Genomic DNA, 20300 nt, shown 5'->3' on the forward strand with positions numbered 1-20300 from the left:
AAATTCAAATTTCAGGTCAGATAATAAACTTTCCTGCGGCTTTATCAGTTTCAGGTGTTCCGAACTCGTATTTCCCTCCGTGAAACTCTGCTTCAATGCCTTTTCTTCCTCTCTCATGCAGCTCATCCCTCTGAAACAAGCACATTTCTGTAATCCCCAAAGATGTCAGGTGATGGAAAAAAAAAAGAAAAAAAAAAGACATGATAAAGCAGATGGCAATTATATGTGTGAATACAGTGTTTACTGCAAACAAAGTATCTCCACCATCAACAAGGGACACGTTTCACTGACGCCAAATGGGGGGAAGTACAAGTATGAGATAAAGCATATGAAGAGGTTAAGATGTTAATAAATATATGATTATACACTACATCGTGGGACACTTCACTGCTAGGAATAGGGTGCGTGTGCGTGTGTGGTGTGTGTTGTTTAGAAAGTTAAAGGCAGTGAAGGTTAGACAAAAGGCTGTGCGTCGGCTGCTGTGGTTTGACTTCTGATGGTTAGGGCCACCTTCAGAGAAAAACAGCAGCAGAGTCAGGAGTTTACAGTGAGGTTTTCCTGTTCACACTCAAGCTCTCAACACCCATTTACTCCCAACACAGGAAACCCAGCGCACATGGCTGCGGTACCTTATATTAATCATCCTTGATCATTATTATCCACACGCCTGATGAACAGCCTTGCTTTCTTCTTTTTTTTTTCTCCTCATTTCTACCTCTGAACTCTACATTTTCAATCTGTTTGTGTTTTCTGGAAATAGCAATAGAGCAAGTGGAAAATGGAAGAAGTTAGGCGGCGAGGTGTGTGTGAATCAGCTGGCGGAGCGGCTCATCGGCTGTCCTCCAGTGCAACACCTCGCAGGGCGGTGCTGAGTCTCTCCACACTGCTGAAGTGGTGCAAATCAGCTCCACAGCTGAAGTTGAGCAAAAAACCATTTTCACTGTTTCATTTCAGTCTCACTTCACATTTTCACTCGGAGATTCTGTCCTGCAAAAAAACCCAGACTTCCATAAAGCATTAGTTAAAGTGAAACTGACCATATTTTCCTGAATGTGTTGAATCACGTTTGATTTGACGAGTCACGGACGAAGCGCAGCGAGTTGTTGCAGGAACTGCTTCAAAAACGGCATTTTATGAGCTCTGTGCAAGCAGAAGTCTCCTTTTTACTCAGAACTGTCAGTATTAAACACTTTATTAGGTGAAAGCCAAATGGGATTAATGCAGTTCCTCATTTGTATCACACACTGAGGGTGAGTCAGTTATAATCTTATGTCAGACCAAAGAAATAGTTCTGAGCGATTTGTTTTTTAAATTTCCCCAATGTGATAAACAAGAGTTTTCCAAGCTGTGTGAAACTCCTCATCTGAACAAACAGCTCTGAACAAGATCAAGTTTGTGGAGAGGTTTTAATTTTTAGCTGCCCTGAAACCTAGAGGAAACCAAAAAAATAAAATTACACAACCAACAGATATATAGGAAACTGAATGAGGCTTTCAGAGCAGCGACGGCCACTCTGCTCCGCCAGATCTGCTGCTCGACATCTGCTTGCGTCGACCACGTCACATTGGGTTCAGATATGAGGTCACTGTGCATTTAAAAACGGTGTGTGGGTTTGTGTGTGTGTGTGTGTGTGTGTGTGTGTGTGTGTGTGTGTGTGTGTGTGTGTGTGTGTGTGTGTGTGTGTTTGAGAGAGATGGCTTTGAACATATCATGCTTCATGCTTTTTAAGTCAAAAGACGCCAAATGTGAGTCCAGACATGCCGACATTCAGATGCATCACTCATCACAGTCTCTACTCCCAGCAGCTGGTTCTGCTTTTTGAAACCGTCCAGTGAAACCAGTGAAACAGTTTTGCGAGTAGCGATGCCGTTCTTCTGTTTTTGAGACTGCCAATCATTCTTCATCTGTGATGAATAAGCCACTGAACTCCGTCCTGGAAGCAGGTGCTCAGCAGCGGCTTCGCATCCATCACGGCACGGCTCCGTCCGTTTCAAGGTTCAAGCCAGGTTCTCCGAGACGCTGTTCAGACCGAAGTGGCTCCGCCGAGACTCATCCTCCGCGACGTCCTGTGCCTCGGCGCCTCGCTCTACTCGTGCCGGTGAAACCTCCGCTCCGAGAGTCTCTCGCTGACCGTGCTGTTGAGCTGGATCTTGTTGCCGTCGATGAAGTCCTTGGACGAGCCCTCGGGCGACATGCGCACCGCGCTGGAGAACGACAGGCTGACCTGCAGCTTCAGCAGCCTCAGGATCTTCCTCTTGTAGCCCTTGCACGCGAAGAAGTAGATGAAGGGGTCCAAGGCGGAGTTGAGGTTCATCAGGCACACCGTGACGTGCAGCGACACCTGGAAGGCGGCGAGGTCGGCGCAGTCCGGCGCCGACACCAGCTTGCGGACCATGTACTGCAGCAGGTCGATGTGGTAGGGGCTGAAGCAGACCACGAACACCAGCGACACGCAGCAGATCACGCCGATGGCCTTGCGGCTCCGGCCGGACTTCTCCGTCAGGTGGTTGGCCTTGGCCGTGGCGTGGAGCTTGGAGCACAGGACGGAGTAGCAGACCAGGATGGTGACCACAGGGATGACGTAGCCCAGGAAGACGGCGCCGATCAGGATGGAGGCGATGTGGTCCACCGCGTCGAAGTTGGGGTATTCCATGCAGGTGACGAAGCCGTCGGGCTCCTTCTTGGTCATGGTCATCCCCAGAAGAGGGACGGTCTGTGCGAGAACCAGCAGCCACACCCCCACGCAGATGTACCGCACGTTGCTGACCTTCCTGAGCCGGGCGAAGCGCAGAGGCAGAACCACGGCCACGAAGCGGTCCACGCTCAGGCAGGTCATGAAGTTGACGCCCGCGTAGGTGTTGATGTAGAAGATGAAGCCCGAGATCTTGCACAGCGCCTCGCCCAGCGGCCAGTGGAAGCCCATGGCGTAGTAGGCGATCCTGACGGGCAGCGAGAGCGTGAAGAGGATGTCGGACGCCACCAGGTTCAGCGAGTACAGGGTGGTGGAGTTGATCTTCTTCCGGTTGGGCCAGATGACGTGGAGCGCGAGGCAGTTTCCCGACAGACCCACAACAAACACGACGCAGTAGACCAGAGGCATGAAGACTCTGGCGTAGCTCCTGTGGGAGTAGAGGCTGTCGCAGCTCGTTCTGTTCACGTCGCCGCCGGCCGCTGAAATGGCCAAGGTCACAGGAAGCGTCGTGGAGCCCATTCCGATGTCTTTGGAACTCGTTTCTTTCAAAAGAAAGTAATGAAAGCTGCGGTGAAACACATGCAATTGTAAATTGTTTTTTCTTTTAAGTTTACAACCAGACAGAGGAAACAAAACCAGAGTTTAAAGATTTCTGTCGAAATGACACCTGCTTGCTCAGATCAGTCCGCCTACAAGTTTACCTTTCCTTAAACACGAGTCAGATCATTTGCATTATTTCTCATCGTATTTTTCCCATTTTGTTCCACTGCGGTTTGGTGGTTATCGTCCACGCGTCATTGAAAGATCATCTCCACATTGAACTTTGACCTTTCTGTATCGGGTTTCCTACTGCTATGTACTGTACGTATTTTTCTGAACTATCAGAGCGAGGATCTGGTTTTCAGCAGTCAGCTGCTGCATGTTTGGCAACACAGGATGCTGAAGGATGGCCCAACCTGCACGTGGCCCTCTTCTTTTTCTTTTTGGGTGTGCACTGCCATCTTGTGGTGCTTTTTTTTGTTTGTTTGTTTTTTTGCAAAGCCAAGCAGAAGTGAAACGTTTTCACCTTTTCGTCTGTTTGATAAATTAAGATTTTGCTGCACACCTGTTTTGAGAGAAATTTACATTTAGGAGAGTGAGACACAGCTGATATTCAAAGAGAGTTTATTACATAATATTGATCACAAATTTGATTATTTTGGGGAAGTTGATGCTTTCTGTTTACACATTGACAATGAACAGTGTGTCTTTACCAGTATAAAGTAGGCTGAAGATAAAAACCCAGTGGTGCCTGTGGTCTGACATATTAGACTCACGGGACCCGGCTGGGCTTTCATAACGTTTTGAGGAAGTCTGAACAATAACTCTGAATGCAGCCTAACACCCTCACACTCACATTACAGAGAAAAAAGAGAAAAACACGTGGTGTTAAGAGATGGCCTTGTCTATGAGGAAGTCAACTTCCCCAGGGCGCCCTGCCTGAACATGGTGGGCAGTTGGAAAGTCATATTGTTTGAAGCGAACTTGTCCCCGGCTCTATCTGCCTGTGCACATGGCACAGGGGACAAAACGTGTTTCCTGGTCAATTAACACAAGTGAAGTGGCATTGAGGCAGATATCTGAGAAACCTGTTCCTGACATTATCTCACAGAGCTGAAAATGAAAAAAAAAAAAAGTGTGTTTTTTAAGAGTTTTTCATTCAGGTTTAAACTGTTGAGTAATTTTCTTCAACTCTTGAATGTTTTCACTTTTACCAGTACACTTTCTCTGTGGTTTAAATGTAGAAATTAGTAGACTAGTACTTTTCAAAGTACAATTTCAAAATCTAATTTATAAACAGAGAACTTGTTTCTAAAAGTATTAACAGGAAGTCAAGATGTGCCACCATTCAGTTTGATGCAATTTTGCAAAACTTCTGCAGGAAAAAGTCAAACTCTCTAGAGAACAACTTTTCATAATATCAGAGGAACTAAGCCATCTTTCCCTCAGATGAACTAAAAAAACAGAAAGATTGAAAAACATAACTTACCTTTTAAGGGGGAAGATGCTTCTTTTAAGCTACAAGTTTGCTGAAGTCACATGAATCCAGAGGATCTGAGAATTTCTGGACACAGTCGCTCACAATAGGAGGAGGTGTCCTGAAAGCACAGCAGCTACTCCGCTCTGGGTGAAAGCAGCATGACACACAGCAGCCAAGGTTGACTGATGGTAACCATAGTGACAAAATATCCTGTTGTACCCCACCCCTCGCTCTCTCTCTCTCTCCCTCTCTCTCTCTCTCTCTCTCCCCTCTCTCTCTCTCTCTCTCTCTCTCTCTCTCTCACCCAGATGCTCTTTTACACATCAGAATCTTGTGAAACCCCTTGAAGTTGCCCCAAAACAAGACCTCAGCCTCGTGTCATCATGTGACACACAATAGTCCCGCCGCTTTCATGTGGTTTTGTGATCAATAACAATCCTGACGGGTTTGAAACATCTGTGCTTTTGCAGAGTAAAGTGTAGCTTTTGCTCATCGCGGTGGCGCCCCACCTGTGTGTGTGTGTGTGTGTGTGTGTGTGTGTGTGTGTGTGTGCGTGTACTCATGAGAGGAAGTGGCTCTACAGATGGAACTGATCCCTGAGTTTATTACTATTTTTCATTTTCATTTCACTGCTGAAATTCTAGCAGTTTTCAAGATAATCTCGTCACAGTTGTTTCTCCACTGATTGGTTTCAGTCGATCTGTGCAGTTTTTCAAAAGTTAAATGATAAAAAAATCACTCCTGCGATTAATTCTGCTCCTTTTCATAACTATGAATTGTAATTACATAATTATAAATACATAATTTTATAATTACAAAATACAAGTGCATGTAGAAAGTGGATGAAGCGGTTCAATCGAAGGTCAGTTAAGCTGGCAGATGTTTTCTTTCTTTGCGGTTTTAACACCTTAAAATCACTCCCGCCCTTTTGAGTTTTACTCATCTGTGAAACACCTTCTTCAGATGCAGGATGTGTATTATGCTGGCACACATTAATATTTTTTTTTGCACCTTTTTTTTCAGTTTTGTTTTTTCAAGTAAAACCATTGCTTGCATTTCCAGAAATGACAGTAAAACCAGCAGGTGATGTGCACTCCACTGACTTCAGGCACTTTACTGACAACCACAGCGTTTCCTTTCAAAAGTCTATAGCAAGAAAAATAAATGAATTACTACAAAAAGAAAGATGAAGAGGAATAGAAAGCCATCGTGCACAAACAATATTCAGCACAAGGCCAAACAGGAGCAAAATATTTGTCCCCAAGCAGTTTCTCAGAAGGACTGAGACAGTTTGTCTTTATAGGGGCGGTTTAAAGAAATGGCGTCCTGGGAGACTGAGATAAAGTCAGAGGAAAGCATGTGGCTCTGTCACAAAACTTCACTGGCAGCAGTAGTGAAAACGTTGCTTTGGACACCTGCTTAAAAGCTGCCAAAGAAAAACTGGCAGCAAGAAAAAGTGTTGTCATTTTTAATATTTCTAATGGTTTTGACTGAACCCAACCTTCGCGGGTTCAAAAACAAGTCCGGTGGCGAGGCAAAGGAAGCCGTTAAACTTCCTCATGCCCCTTCCTTGTGGGTCTGAATCACTGGGCCGCAGACAGACAGATCACACCCGCCACCGATACACACCGAGCACGGCTATTCATAGAACACAATGGCTCTCCGCCGCCACTTCCAGCGACTTCACGCTCTCTTCTCGCCGGGGTTTGGATCTGACTGAGATTTGAACAGGCTGACTCTAAAAATAAGAGCAGATGCATGAGCCGGACGCAGCGCACTGAACTGTGACTAAATGGTTGAAATTTCAGAGCATTTGATTGCAATCAATCATCTGCACATCCTGTGCACGAAGAAGGAAGTTTTCATGAAGAAACTTAAAAAAGGGATATCCTCTTGAGCAGTAGGTGATGAAACGTACAATAATGCGCTCCGAGTAAACACGGCATGTCTGGAAATAAAATTAGTGCTCAGTGACACGCTCATTCCTCTGTTGGTAAAAGAGGAGAAGCTTTTAAAAAAACAGCTAAAGCTTTTTTAGATTGATGACTTGTGACACTGTTTTCTGAAGGAAATTAAAGTAGATCTGAAGTGTTTGAACTAAAAACTGCATAATAATGCGCAATTCATGATTTTACACATGACACTTTACAAAACTGTAACACATGGCAGTTTTACTCAAAATGTGAGAAAGCTCATCATGATATTCAGGTATTCTGTTTTTGCCAAAACTGTTTTAAAAAAGGAAATAAAAATAAAATGTTATGACAGTCTGATAAATAATAGCTGAATTGTCTGAATTCTGTTGCTGAGCACGTTTGAGACGAGATTGCGACAGAGCAGGAAACTTCTGCGGTGGCTCATCCTACTTCTGAAAAAAAAAAGAGAAAAAAACCACCAAAAACACCATTTGAGTAACACAGTGGAATCAAACAAACAAATGACATTTTACCAAGTTCTAATGACGTCTCAACCTTTAAACTTGTCCCATGACGACTGAACAAACATTGTCCAATGAGAATGTTAGAATTTAACCTTAATTTGTAGACAGAACATATGAAAGCATCTTAATTTATGGCATATCGAGTATAATCAGAAGGTGTAGAGCAAAGATAATTAAAATGTATTAATGAATGTTTATTGTGCACCTTTAATGGAAAAACACTTAGATGAAAGCTGCAACAAAACAATGACCAGAAGTGTTCATGAAATTCCGCTTAAAGGATGTGGGCAACCTTAGACATTTCAAACTGACTGGTAATAATAACATGCAAATTAGGTCTCTGAACCTTCTCAGCCACACTCCAGCTGTCTGTACAACTGCAGCAGATTCAGGCTTAAGATGCTCCAGTTAGCAGATAACATGTTTACTGAACTGTATTTTCATTTGGTTGTGATTTAAAGAAACATTTTTATCTGTTCATACAGTTAGTGCATCTGTAATACCTTAAATACAGAACATTGAAAGTAATTTTTGAGCTCATTTTAGACAGACAGTGCCCCCTCCTGGTGACTCGGATGTACTACAACTGTTTAGGTTGAGTAAATATTGCAGAATGTCAACAAGATATGGTACACATTCTGCAATGTTTACCATATATTGAAGCTAGTGGGAATGCACCTGACAACTGAGCATTTTAACTGACAGATTTTGTCTGCATGGACAATTACTCATGAGTGTGAATGATCAGAATTGTTATGGTGTCAATTCTACTAATGTCCTGAACAAACTTGATGTTCCTGTGACTCTAACATTCATGTGCGAGAAGGGATTCACCACTGAGTTATAATCAGTGAAACATTTAAGTATTGTTTTTTAAATTCAGATCGCTCTGTGCTTGTTACAGCCACTGTTGTGCCTGCACTGATCACCACACTCATCATGACGGTGTTACAGGAGGAGCTCACCTGGCGGCACCTGAGCTGTTCGGGGCCACAAAGGCTCTCTGCCCCCCTCACTCTCTCTCTCCAGTCCACAGCAGTCGCCTTTTTTATTTGCTCCATCTTTTTGTGAGTTTTATTGGTTAAAAATAAACATCTTGTTTACTTGTATACTGTGTGGACGCTGTTACTTCAGGGTGTGCTGACGCCAGACACACTGAAGTAACAGCCTGACGTCAGCCTGACGGGTAAAGCTCAGGAGATTTATTCCTCACTGACCCTCAGTCAAAGCTCTGACTATGAGGTTGTAAAGGCTGCCACATTGCATGCCTACCAGCTTGTCCCAGAAGCCTACAGACAGCACGTCATACGCTTGATAATCAGACGTTTGTGGGGTTTTACAGAGAGACGGAAGCTCTATTTACTAGGTGGTGTGCATCTAGCAAAGTTGAGACAAAGGAACAACTTCAACAGCTAATCCTTCTCCAGGAATTTAGAAACTGTGTTTCTGATTCAGTTTCCACCTACATGACAGAGCAGAGAGTGTCTACACTGGAGAAGGCTTCAATACTCACGGACGAGTGTGGAGTTGGACACAAGGTTGTGTTTGAGAAACCTTTTGGGAAAAAGGATTTTGGTGCTTCTCATCCGACTCACCACAAACAGGGCAGTTATACACCAGAGACATCAGGACTTGAAACAAAGGCTGCAAGTGAGAGGATTTGTTTTTGTTTTTGTTTTGTTTTGTTGCAAAAAACTGGCCACCTTTTAGCAGATTGACGCACTCTTCACAAGAAGCAGGAAGTTGCTAAACCTGCTGGACTAATTGCGGCCATTGCACATCAAATTCCAGTTAAAGTTGGTTTGAAGCAGAATATTGCAGAATAAGTACAACCAAAGAGTTCTATTCACAAGCACAAGAATTTATGTTAAAACAAGATATAGGCCACAAAAACTCAGGTATAGAATGAAAAGTTGACGGATTTCTTTTCAAGTATATATATTCAAAACATAAGAACATTACTAAGATGATAAAATAATGTGAATTATTTCCAGTTCAGTTAAAAAAAATGTAATAATTCAAATAATTTTATTACATTTGTAAAATGTATGTTTTTACTTGTATGTTTTTGCATTTTTCTCATGATACTCATCATTGTCTTTAATATCTTGGACATGAAAGTAACATTTACTACATGTGAAGTCTTCCAAGTAGCTTGACATGAAATTTATTTACCAAATGTGAAATTTAACTTTTCAAATGCACAGAGCGTAGAGTGAGAGTGAACTTCAAATGAACACAAAAGAAATCTGTCAGTATTCCATCAAAACAAGAGCATTTCCTTTGTTCACATCATTCACAGCATCACAGATCCTGCTGAAAGCTGCCTGGAGCAAGTTGACCGTCAGCGATGCGCTTCCAAACTCCGCCATGAAGCATCTAACCTTTTTACATCTATGCGCTAACTAGCCACTTTGGTCACCTGATCTGCACATCGGGTGTAAATATGTCATGTTTGAGTTGAAAATTAGGCCTGTACCTCCATTGGGCAGCTTCAGTATAAGTAGCCGAGTGTTTTTGCAGTGTTCTAAATGTGGCATAACTCGGAGCTAATGCTAGCTCGTTACTGGAAGTAGCATGTACAGACTTTCACAATAAAGGCGCTGTGTCGGTTCCGTTACAGGAAGTGGCATATTACTAATGGTGACAGTGTTTTGTATTGAGTGTTAAGTGTTTACTTATACCTCTTTCCCACTGGCTAAAAAACCCGTTTTAACCATAGACTGTAGAGAAGTGGACGGAACATGTGGCTGAAAACATGAGACCTACCCGGAAGTGTCAAAAACTTGCAATATCGCAGTGTCCACCAGGGGCTGGCTCCAAAAAGGCTGTGACTCCACTGACTCCAATTCAAAACGAAACATCAGTAAAACTGGATCGGCTGAGTTTCTACAGTTCAGAGTTGTTTTTTTCATTGCATTTCATCATCCGGAAGAGAGATCAGGTGGTCCATATGAAAATATATAATTATTGAATTTTATATAGAGCGTTAAAGTTTTCATAATGAGGGGGCGTGGCTACTTGTTTGACAGGTCTGCTCTGGAATGATTGACAGATCCTTCTAGCGGCTTTCAGCAGGTTTACATTAAAGGTTGTATAGAAAATCTTTTTTACTAACAAAAATGAATTAAAGCTAAAAAATGGCGTTATTAAGCTGTCGCAGCCTTGTTTTTATCATGATCAAAAAAAAGAAAATAAACATTAATCAACTCTGGAGGTTGTAGAACCAACATTACTTTAGCCAATCAATAACGAGGTAGCCTCGTTATTGATTGGTTTTCTAACGTGTCAATCAACCTCTCTACATTTGTAGCCTAAACTCTCATGCTCCTACACCCTTTTCGTACCCCCCTTCCCCACGCGCTCCACCCCTGCTAGGCTCTGCTGCCCCTATCAACACCTTTTCACCTGTAGACTCGAGACAATTTTTCTTAATCATAGCTGCAACATGCTGCCATTTGGCAAAAATGTATGTTTTAATCTTAAAACAAGACTTGTATGAAAAAGTTCGGAGAGTGAGAGGAGGGGAGGGAGGGTTTGTTTACGCCTGCATGCTGCAGCCACACACCGATCAGCTGTGAGCTCTGAGCGTCTGCTCCAGTCCTGCAGCTCCACTCAAACCTCCCCGTCCTCCTCTGATCCACCGAGAGCAGGGACGGCTCAGGGACAGGATTTGGCGCAAGTGCAGGATTTTACTCATATTCGCTTTGTTTTGTGTTGTTCAAAAGGACACGTTGTTAGCTATGTGTTAGCGCTATGATGCTAAGTTGCTACATGCTACATGCTACTTTCTGCGTCAGGAGGAGGCGTTCCTCCGTAGAGAGCGGGGGGGAGGGGGTGTGGGTCACGCATGCGCAGCAGTTCAAAAAGGACTAACTCACTGGATTTATCTCTCCATGGAAAATCCTTTATACAACCTTTAAGGAGTCTGACATAAAGATTATGTTCTCCTCTAATTGTTATTTTCCACAGTGACTCAGTTTGTTGACTAGTTTTAGTTGTTGATTCATTGTAACCATGACTAGTTCCTGGATTAACTACTCAGAAAGATCCTCAAAGGATTTTGTTATCCAGTTTTTTTTCTGTAATTTTTGCATTTATATATAGTATGAACAGTAAATATGATGTGTTGTGTTCACTAAAACAAATTTTTTTTTTCTGAGGTGTTGTGTTTTGAACATGAAGTTTAGAAAACTTTAAGCGGCACCGGGTTTTGTTTTCCTGGCTCTCATCAGTGCTGCTTCGTTTTGGAGTCAGACTGCTTTGTCCAGCTTTTAATGCAGCCTCAGGCTCAGGGCTTCGCTCGCTAACCACAGCCGAGCCGCAGCGTCACGGCTCAGTGTGGAAATCCACTGGCTGGAGGAGTTGCGGAGAGAAACCCAGATGGAGGGAAGCTCCGCCGCTGGCCGTGCCTGGCGGCCGGGAGGGGGGGGAGTGCCGCCGGCAGCCGGGGGGAAACACCACGGACAGCCAGTTAGCTAGTGGGTGGCTAGCAGCCGGGACAAAACAGTTTATGGCCATTTCGTCTACTCTGAAATTCCCATTTCGTCTACAGCAAAACTCCCATTTCGTCTACTCCCAGTTCGTCTACTACCTTTTTGGCAAACATTCCCATTTCGTCTACTTTTGCCTACTTCGACATTAGACCACCAAAATAACATTAATTATGAAAGTTATTTAAGAAACAGGATATTTATTATGAAAACTGCTACAACAGCTATTTATTTCCCTAACCCTAACCCTAACCCTTGAAGTTTAGCATTTGGGTAAGAATAGGTCAACATATAGTATTACAGCAAAACCTGTAGAAAAGTAGTGAAACATACACAGTAGACGAAAGTAGACGGAATGGGAATATATGTCAGAAACAGAGTAGATGAAATGGGAGTAGACGAAATGGGATGTTACCGACAAAACACCACAAACAGCCGTGGAGAAAGTGCCGCTACCCGTGAGAAACGGCGCGAGCGGCCGGGGGGAGAGCACCGTGGGGCTGGCTGGCCGTGCTGGCTGGTCGGGGACAGAGCGCTGCTTGTGGATGCTGTCAGCGCTGAGTGGCGGCCTGTGGAGCTAACTTTACTAGTGGTAAACGAAGTGAAACCAGCGCGGTTGCCAGCTGGAATCGGCGCGGAGTGATATGAAGGGAGGGAAAATAGTGCCAAGCATTTACAAGGTCTGACTTTTTCGTCGGCAATGGTTTGTGATGCAAATATATCACTCTTTCGAACACATATTGGTCTGAGAAGAAAAACACTTTATTTTTGGGACTCCAGCAAACTTGCCTGACTACTTTCCTCTGGACCTAAACCGGACAGGATCTTCGCTCAGCTGGACGCTGTCAGGGGTCAGTCTGTGTGAGTGAACAACACTGCTGACGGGGAGGCCACACAGATTCATGTCAAAAATCCCGAACTATCCCTTTAAGAGATGTTGAGTGTCAGCTTGCAAAGGATCCTGCACGGGCTGAAGCGTACAAAGTGGAGGGCAGGCTCTGTTCATTCGTCAAGCTCATCAAGTGTGGTCCTGTAGTACCTGCTCAAGAAGCCATGAGGCACTGTGCGTCCTCCACCATATGGTGAGCCACAATGGCAAGAACAGACTGGCATTCAACTGTTCCTACCAGTGCAGAGGACAGAGTCTTAACGCCCATCTACTACCTGGTCCAATGTTGTGTAGCAGCAGAGAGGTGTCTGCTCCGTGTGCGCCCTGTGAAGGGTGCTGCCAATCACCCTTTTGCGTCTCTGCTGGCACTGGCGCGTCATTTCCAGATCAGAGGCTGCTTGAGTGAAAGGTATGGCGGCGCACTGCTTCACCTTGCTGGCTGCTTCATTTCACTCACTGTGCTCACAGCATGAGTGCTTGTTTGTAGGGCAACTGTTTGTGTGCGACTCCGTGCTCCACTCTTACCCCTTTTCGACCAAACTGGGTCCTGGGCCAAATCAGGGCCAGCCCCAACCTTGAACCGGTTTTTTGTGTTCGTGCCAAAAACCGGGGGTTTTGAGGCACCACTTCTCTGCTGGGCCAGATCAGCCCCAGATCAGGGCCAGGCCACGGATCGACTACGTCAGGCCCTGGGGGGCACCGTTACGTCTCCTCCGGCAAAACACGCAGTCGCCAACGGACAAATTTCACCATTTGCTCCAGGAGCTGCGTGAGGCTCAGGTTCGCTTTCAGCGGTACTTCTGCCTCTCCCGGGCCCAGTTTGACGACCTTCTGGCCCGCATCAGCGCTCAGAGTGCTCGTCTGTGATTGGATGACGCTCTGCATTGACGCTTCCAAAGTTCAATTTTCCCAACTTCAAGCGTTGAAGCGCCCAACGCGTGTGACACGCGTCACCAATGCTCGAAAAGCCCGAAAAGCGAAGCTCGAAAAGTGCCTGACGCGCGTGAGGTCCGTTGAAGCTCGTTCACAATAGCCTTTGAATGTAAAATGTAAAATGTAATGTAAAAGCAACGCCGTGACGCTTGCAACGCGTCCGGTGTGAACACACCATAAAAGCTGCTCTTTTTTCTGTGCAAAACGAAGCGCGGTTCTGACGGCGGTCCGGTGGAGCATTCGGACCTGCAGCAGATGGAGCAGGCAGGGCAGGAGGAGCTCATGTCGGTGATACAGGAAAACAACATGAACAGACTGGACTGCTTTCCCTTTGCATAAATATTATTTGTCTTTGGTGTTTTTCCGGTGTGGCGTGAATAAAAGCAGCTGGAATAACAGATGCATATTTTGTGTCATAGTTGTGTTGCCATCGCACCATGCAGGTAAGAATAAACCACAGTTGCACAGTAATGTGATTACATGATCTGTCTACATGCGCTACTTACAGAAAATTAATTCAGTTTTCGAGAGAAGTTTATGAGAAATGTGGAAATTTAACCACATGAGAGCAGGGTGTTTAAGAACAAACACACTGTGGTGATTTCCTCACTTCAATGTATTTAAATAAAACGATGGGAACAACAGCAGTGGAGACATAACAATGACATTAGCCCTCTGTTCTGTAAACAGAATGCAGAACCTTCAGTAACACTCTAAACATCAGTCACCAGAAAGATTAAAATCCTCCATAAAACACCTCAATCAGAAGTATTGAAATCAGTCCCGCACAAACTGCTGCTGCTGGAATGTGTCCAGCGGCAGCGTGACGGTGGAACCAGGAGGAACCAGGGGGAACCAGGCAGCAGGAAATCTGCAGCTCAGTCCTGAAGATCATCTAGAAAGAGAAACACAGACATCATCACATATTTACTGAATTTGTTTAACTGTGACATCACTGCATAGCGTACTGGTTAGCAGCTAGGCTAACGGTAACACGTTCACTATTGAGCAACAAAACGTCTGATATTTACCTTCTTTCTCAAACGCCGCCGCTGGTGAGACGAGGGTGGGCGTCGCTAACAGCTGGATGATGATTTGATAGTTCGCCATGATAAATAGACAGATGGGAGTCCTGCATTGTTGTTGTGGTTTGTGTGTGAGCAGCTGCGTCCACAGTGACGTACTGACATTCTGCAGTGACGCAGTGATGTAGCTCTACTACCACCTCCGTGGCTCCCGGAGGGTGGAAAAGCAAAGCCGGTTTTCATGAGGCCCGGGACTGGAACCCTTGTGGCCCAGGCCCCAATTTGGCCCGGGAGCCAGTGTGGTCAAAAAGGGGTATCAGAGGTTCTGCTGCATTCTTCAGCTGCGTGGGTGTCCTCTCTTCACAGTGTAGTGGCTAATGCAAGTGTGGTCACAGGTTGCTGGTGGCTGGAGTCCTCTCTCCCTCCCTCTTCTTGGGCGTGAGTGTGTGTATCCACTCCAGTCTCAGGTATGCATGTGCATTGTCGCAGCCAAATCAGCATGAGTTAGTCCAACAGCATCAATAGCATTATTTTCTTGATCCAGGTGCCGCTGCAATCAGCTTGCTGAGTCACTGCTGCTTTGTCTCCAGCTGCTTTGTTTGTTGTTTATTGTTTATTTATTAAGATCCCCATTAGCCACTGAATATCAGCGTCTATTCATCCTGGGGTCTAAACTCATCATTGAACAAAGGCAAATACACCAACTCATCCGAAAGAAGAGGATGCACATACAGCATTCGTTCAGACAGCACAACATGACACCTTCACAAAAACAATCGATAACAAACAACACAAACATAATAACACAATGCAATAACACAGTACAAACAAATGTGGTAGCTCATCTCTCTCTAAAACAAAAAACAAAAAAACAAAACAAAAAAATCTCTCAGAAATAAACAGACATACTCCATCAAAATATAATAGCTCATTTGCAATAATCTATATGGCACAAAACTATTGATTCAACCAATGTTTTCCTTATACTACGTGGAATACATTTTATGCAGTGGCGCACCATTGCCATGCCTTTACCCATTTTATTTAGGATATTCTTAATTTGACTGTTCCATGTGAGCATCCTATCAACGGTCAATCCCAGCAGCTCGGCCTCAGTCACTTGTTCGATAGTTCTACCTCCAACAGACAAATGTGTCTGTATTTGGGCGGATCTGGTACCTCCGTCACAGGAAAAAAAAAAAAAAAAAATCACATTAATTGCATAAAATAATATATTAACATATTAATTCACAGAACAAATGTCACTAATTTCACGTTGTTTAATACAATTAAAAATAAAAAAATAAAAGTTATTCAAAAGAGCCGCAGATCTGCTGACGCACTGAATCAAACCCCTGTTGGGGTTCACAGCATTAAGGTTCTTCTGGCTCACATGGGCTGCACCAATAATGTTGTGATTTCAACTTAGTGAATTTGGCTATCAGTAATAATTAATGATTATCAAAGATAACTATTAATTAAGGAATTTTGGATCTGATGTCATCAGAAAACCTCGGGGCACCAGCTGCGTTTCGTAGGAAAAGATAGCCAACTTGTCGTAATCAGTCTCATAAACTTGGTTAAACTATCAATTTGGAATTTGGATTAATAATTTGATTATTAACAAATTACAATTTTAACAGTAAAACCTGAAGGATTCTGGAGTTCTTGGACCAAAGAGATCGACATTCCATTCATAACTGTGAAACACCAACGACACAAATGATTCCAAAGATTATATTTATTAACAATAAAGCAAAACCAAACACACAATTCTATCTACATGTCTATACAAGTCGTGTCTGTATGAATGTGTGTGTGTGTGTGTGTGTGTGTGTGTGTGTGTGTGTGTGTGTGTGTGTGTGTGTGTGAGAGAGAGAGAGAGACAGAGAGAGAGAGAGAGAGAGGGAGAGAGATGGTTTGTGAGATGGAGATGGAATGGAGGACTCAGGGAGGGAACTACAGATCAAAATGGCGGCCAGCCAAAGACTTCAGTTAAAATGGCAGATCAGAGGGGTGTGCTTGGCACATGCGCTCAGTAATAAAGGAGAGCTTGGGAGGGGGTGAGGCCTGTTTCCTCTCTCAAGTGCAACTTTTGAAAAGCCAATTCAAAAGGAGTCTACATGACCTTTGTGGAGGATGTTGGATTAACCAGGTGATGTTTTGGTGTGATGCTGGAGGTTTAAGCATTACAGTTCAGTACCAAGATTAACTTGCAAACCCGGCGTTGGGTGAAGCGAAGTGATCATTAGCTTACAGACTGTTGACTTATCCTCAGTTCATCAAAACCGGAAAACAATCTCAATTAAATCCACACATCATGAAAGCAAACAGTTCTACGCTTGGCAAAACCTGTCTACGCTAAAGCCCAGATAGTTCCCACGTTCCATTGTCTTTGGAGGAAGAGTTGCTCGGTGCTAGCCAGCTGCTCGGTGCTAGCCAGGTGGTTGCTCTTTGTCTTCGGTTAGCAGGTCCCTGCTAACGTTGTCTGTGGCTGTGCAGCGGGAGAAGGTGGGGGTGTTGAAGGGTCGAAGACCCGTTCCTGCCGTGGTTCTTCTGCGGTGTCCTTGGCATGGGCTGGAGGAGTGGATCCAGGGCCCAGGTGGCAGTCAGACGCTGGGGCTGACTGGTGCTTGGCTTGGTCGGTCAGTCTGCCATGTGCTTATGGCTGGAGGCTGAAGATCCTGCTTCAGGCTGAAAGAACTGGTCGCTTTTCCTGTGGGAGTCTAACCCCTAAATTCCACTGCATGCGGTCCGCTCAGCTGCGCTCCGCTCCGGTCCGGTCCAACCGCCGCAGCAAATACGTTGCTATTTTAATGACTGTAGCTGATTCCACAGCCTGCGATCGGCTCCGTCTGGCTCCGCCCCGTTCCGCTCCGTCAGTCCAAAATAGAGCCATGGTCTATTGTTCTCTCCGGTCCGGTCCGTCCAGGTCTCCGTACGCATAAATTTCCACAGTTCAGATGCACCAAACAGGAAAGAGAACTCCAACAACCTCCGGCTTTATACAAAATAAAATCATTTTTTCTTTATTAAAAACTTTAAACTGTTTAAAGACGTTTTATTTGTCCTCACATTAATTTTCAGATATATCACGAATAGACATACTATACTGATTAAAATGTACACTTTAAAAAGCGGGCAAACAAAAAATAAAACACATTATCAAGTTTTATATAACAAACTTCTGTTTTGTCTGTAATCAAGCTATATTTGAACGTTTCCAAATGTTTACACAGCTGCATACAAGGCTCATTTGCAGGCTACTGTCCATAAATTTCGTGTTTTCTACAAAACACATATTCAGGACCATGTATGCATTTTATTCTGAATGGCCCGAATGTCAACATCCTAGCTCACGAAATTCAGCGTGTTGAAGCACAACAACCATGGATGAAGAGACGCTGATTTTGTAAGTGGAGAATCATAAAATTTTATATGACCCCAGTCATCCTCTCTACAACGATTTACAGAGAAAAATGCAAGTGTGGCCCAGATTGCTCAACTTTTGGAGGTCGATGCTAAATAGTGCATGCATGTGGGGGGTGATACACAAGTGTGTATTCCTAAGGAACACCAGCTGAAATTTAGTCCACTGATGAAGGAGAACTACAGCGTTATTTTTAGAGAGTTTTATTCTCTAATGATAGTGACCAACCACAAGAAAAAAATTAACATCAAAGAGAAGTCTTTAAAAGGAGAAGAATACAAAAAAAACAGATATGAAAGTCCTTAAGTAAAAATGAATTAAAAATAAAATATAAAAGTCTTTAAATAAAAAACTAAAACAAAACTGTCCACTCAGACAGCCTCAGAGGGTCACGTGGGGCTGTTCCGGTTCCTTGATTCGTCCGCCGTCAGTTTCCAATCTGCCGCACTTCCGGGTCGGCGTAACTCCCTGGACGCGGAGCTGCTGGGGGAGAGGAGGAGAGGAGAGCACCCTCAAATCTTTTCTACAGAGTCGGGGTGAACCACACGCACACGGCGCTCTCAGCGTTCACGTTCCTTGAACTTATCTTTCACCGAGCGTTGACAGAACCTCTCCTTGCGTTCCGTCGCCGGCCGCGTCTCCCTCGGAAACCCCATGGGCTGCTCCGTCCGATGCAGCTCCTCCATGGCCAGCCTCCGTTCTTTGGCACCGCGGCTCCTTTATCGGGCGTTCCTCCTTTCGTCCTCCGCGTCCACGCTGCCGCATACTGCCCCGTGCGTCCTCTGTTGTCTCTCACCCCATACCTGTCCGAACCTCCCTTTAAGCTGCACACCGCAGCCGAGTTATCCAATCAGGACTTGTAGGGAAGGGGGGTGTCCAATCAATTATCTCCAGTCCACAGCATGTATCGCTCCTCCAGTTCAAGTCATGCAAAACATAAAACCAATAAAAAAAAACAAGATCCCACACAACACTTCATAAAACTCCAATAAATAACCAAAAAAAGCATGCACATGTGGCAGGATGGGTGTGTTTGTGGTTGGTCTCAGCCTATTGGCTGGGGGTGCTATAAAAACCCCTCCCACGTCTGTGTCGCCCTCTGGTTCTTGCACTTCCGGGTTGGTGCTGGCTGGTAGCGGTGGTTCGTGAGAGCAGGTAAAGGCTAATTCCCCTCATGAAATGTATCGTATTGGTTTTGATGAAAGTTACGCCTTACAGTGTCGCGATGGCTCCGGGGGGAGCGCGTCAAGCGCATGCCGCAGCAGCTGTTGATCGGGCGCGTGGGTCCCGATGGTCCGGTGCTGGTCTGAGCATTTGTCCCGCTAACGGAAGTAGGAAGCGGTATGTTGTTGTGTAACTTTCTGTTAATCAACAGGTGTGCAGGCTGTAACAAATCCTTTTCTTATTAGGTTCTGGCCTGTTCGAGCCCCGTTTCCAGCGCAGACACACCACAGCTGTCTTTGTTCTTTGTTTTTGTCCGTCCTGGAGCTGCTGTCATACGAACTGTTGATCCTGAATGGTGTCCTTGATACGGTGGCGTGTTGGTGTGGGCCAGCCCAACCGCGCCCGGGACTTTTGACTGGAACGAAGCACTCGTGGCTGTTGGGTAGAGCTCATAATTAGACGTGGGAGAAACCAAGTGGGTGGAGGTAGCTGATTTGCCTGGACTGCTGCCTTAGGGTCCCTCTCCTCCACTCGTTCTCTGTCTTCCTGTAACACAATCAGGGGGCATGGCTGCAGATTATTACGGTGCACTGTGCGCATTGGTGTTTCCTTACCCTCTGGCCGAAGGACGTATACTGGGTGTTCCTCCCTCAGTTGCTTGACCACTACAAATGGCTCTGGGGACCATCTGCGGGCCAACTTCCCTTTGGCCCTCCTGCGGAAATTCCGGATAAACACCCGCTCACCTGGGAGAAGTGGTGCCGGCTTTGCTCGGCGATTGTAGTGGGTCTGATTCTGGTCTTGTTGATGTTCTGTCTGTCTCTTTACTACTTGGTAGGCATTCATCAATGCTTGTTAATGCTGTTTAACCCAACCTCGTAGTGTGTATAACTCCCTGGTAGGGCCCAGGCCAGTTATCCAGTCCACCGGTAGCCTGGCGTGTCTCCCAAAGACCACGTAGTGCGGGGTCATCCCTGTTGTACTGTGGATTGTGTTGTTATAGGCCTGTAGGAGGGCTGGTAATCGATTATGCCAGTGTACCTGTTCCGTCTCTGTCAGTGAGCTTAGCAGTTTTAACAAGGTTTGGTTGAACCTCTCACAAGCCCCATTTCCTTGGGGATGGTATGCTGTAGTGCGAGTCTTCTGGCACCCGTAGAGCTGGCACAGTTCACTGATTAACGACGATTCAAATGCCGCCCCCCGGTCTGTCAGGA

At 45.0% G+C, this 20300-nt stretch overlaps 1 protein-coding gene across 2 annotated transcripts; it reads right to left on the bottom strand.

Annotated features, from left to right (window-relative positions):
- Positions 1 to 664: 664 nt before the first annotated feature.
- gpr183a (G protein-coupled receptor 183a) lies at positions 665 to 4907 on the bottom strand. 2 transcript variants are annotated; one of them, XM_030112449.1, is made up of 2 exons: positions 4722 to 4907; positions 665 to 3234 (listed from the first exon to the last, which is right to left on the bottom strand). In XM_030112449.1, exon 2 carries the CDS (start codon positions 3209 to 3211, stop codon positions 2087 to 2089), a length of 1125 nt encoding a protein of 374 aa, XP_029968309.1. In that variant the 5' UTR covers positions 3212 to 3234; positions 4722 to 4907; the 3' UTR covers positions 665 to 2086. The 2 variants fall into 2 exon arrangements, with proteins under 2 accessions (XP_029968309.1, XP_029968310.1); XM_030112450.1 differs by having other exon boundaries at positions 665 to 3257.
- Positions 4908 to 20300: the final 15393 nt, after the last annotated feature.

The sequence above is a fragment of the Salarias fasciatus genome, chromosome 16, assembly GCF_902148845.1.
Source record: "Salarias fasciatus chromosome 16, fSalaFa1.1, whole genome shotgun sequence".
Lineage (NCBI taxonomy): Eukaryota > Metazoa > Chordata > Actinopteri > Blenniiformes > Blenniidae > Salarias > Salarias fasciatus.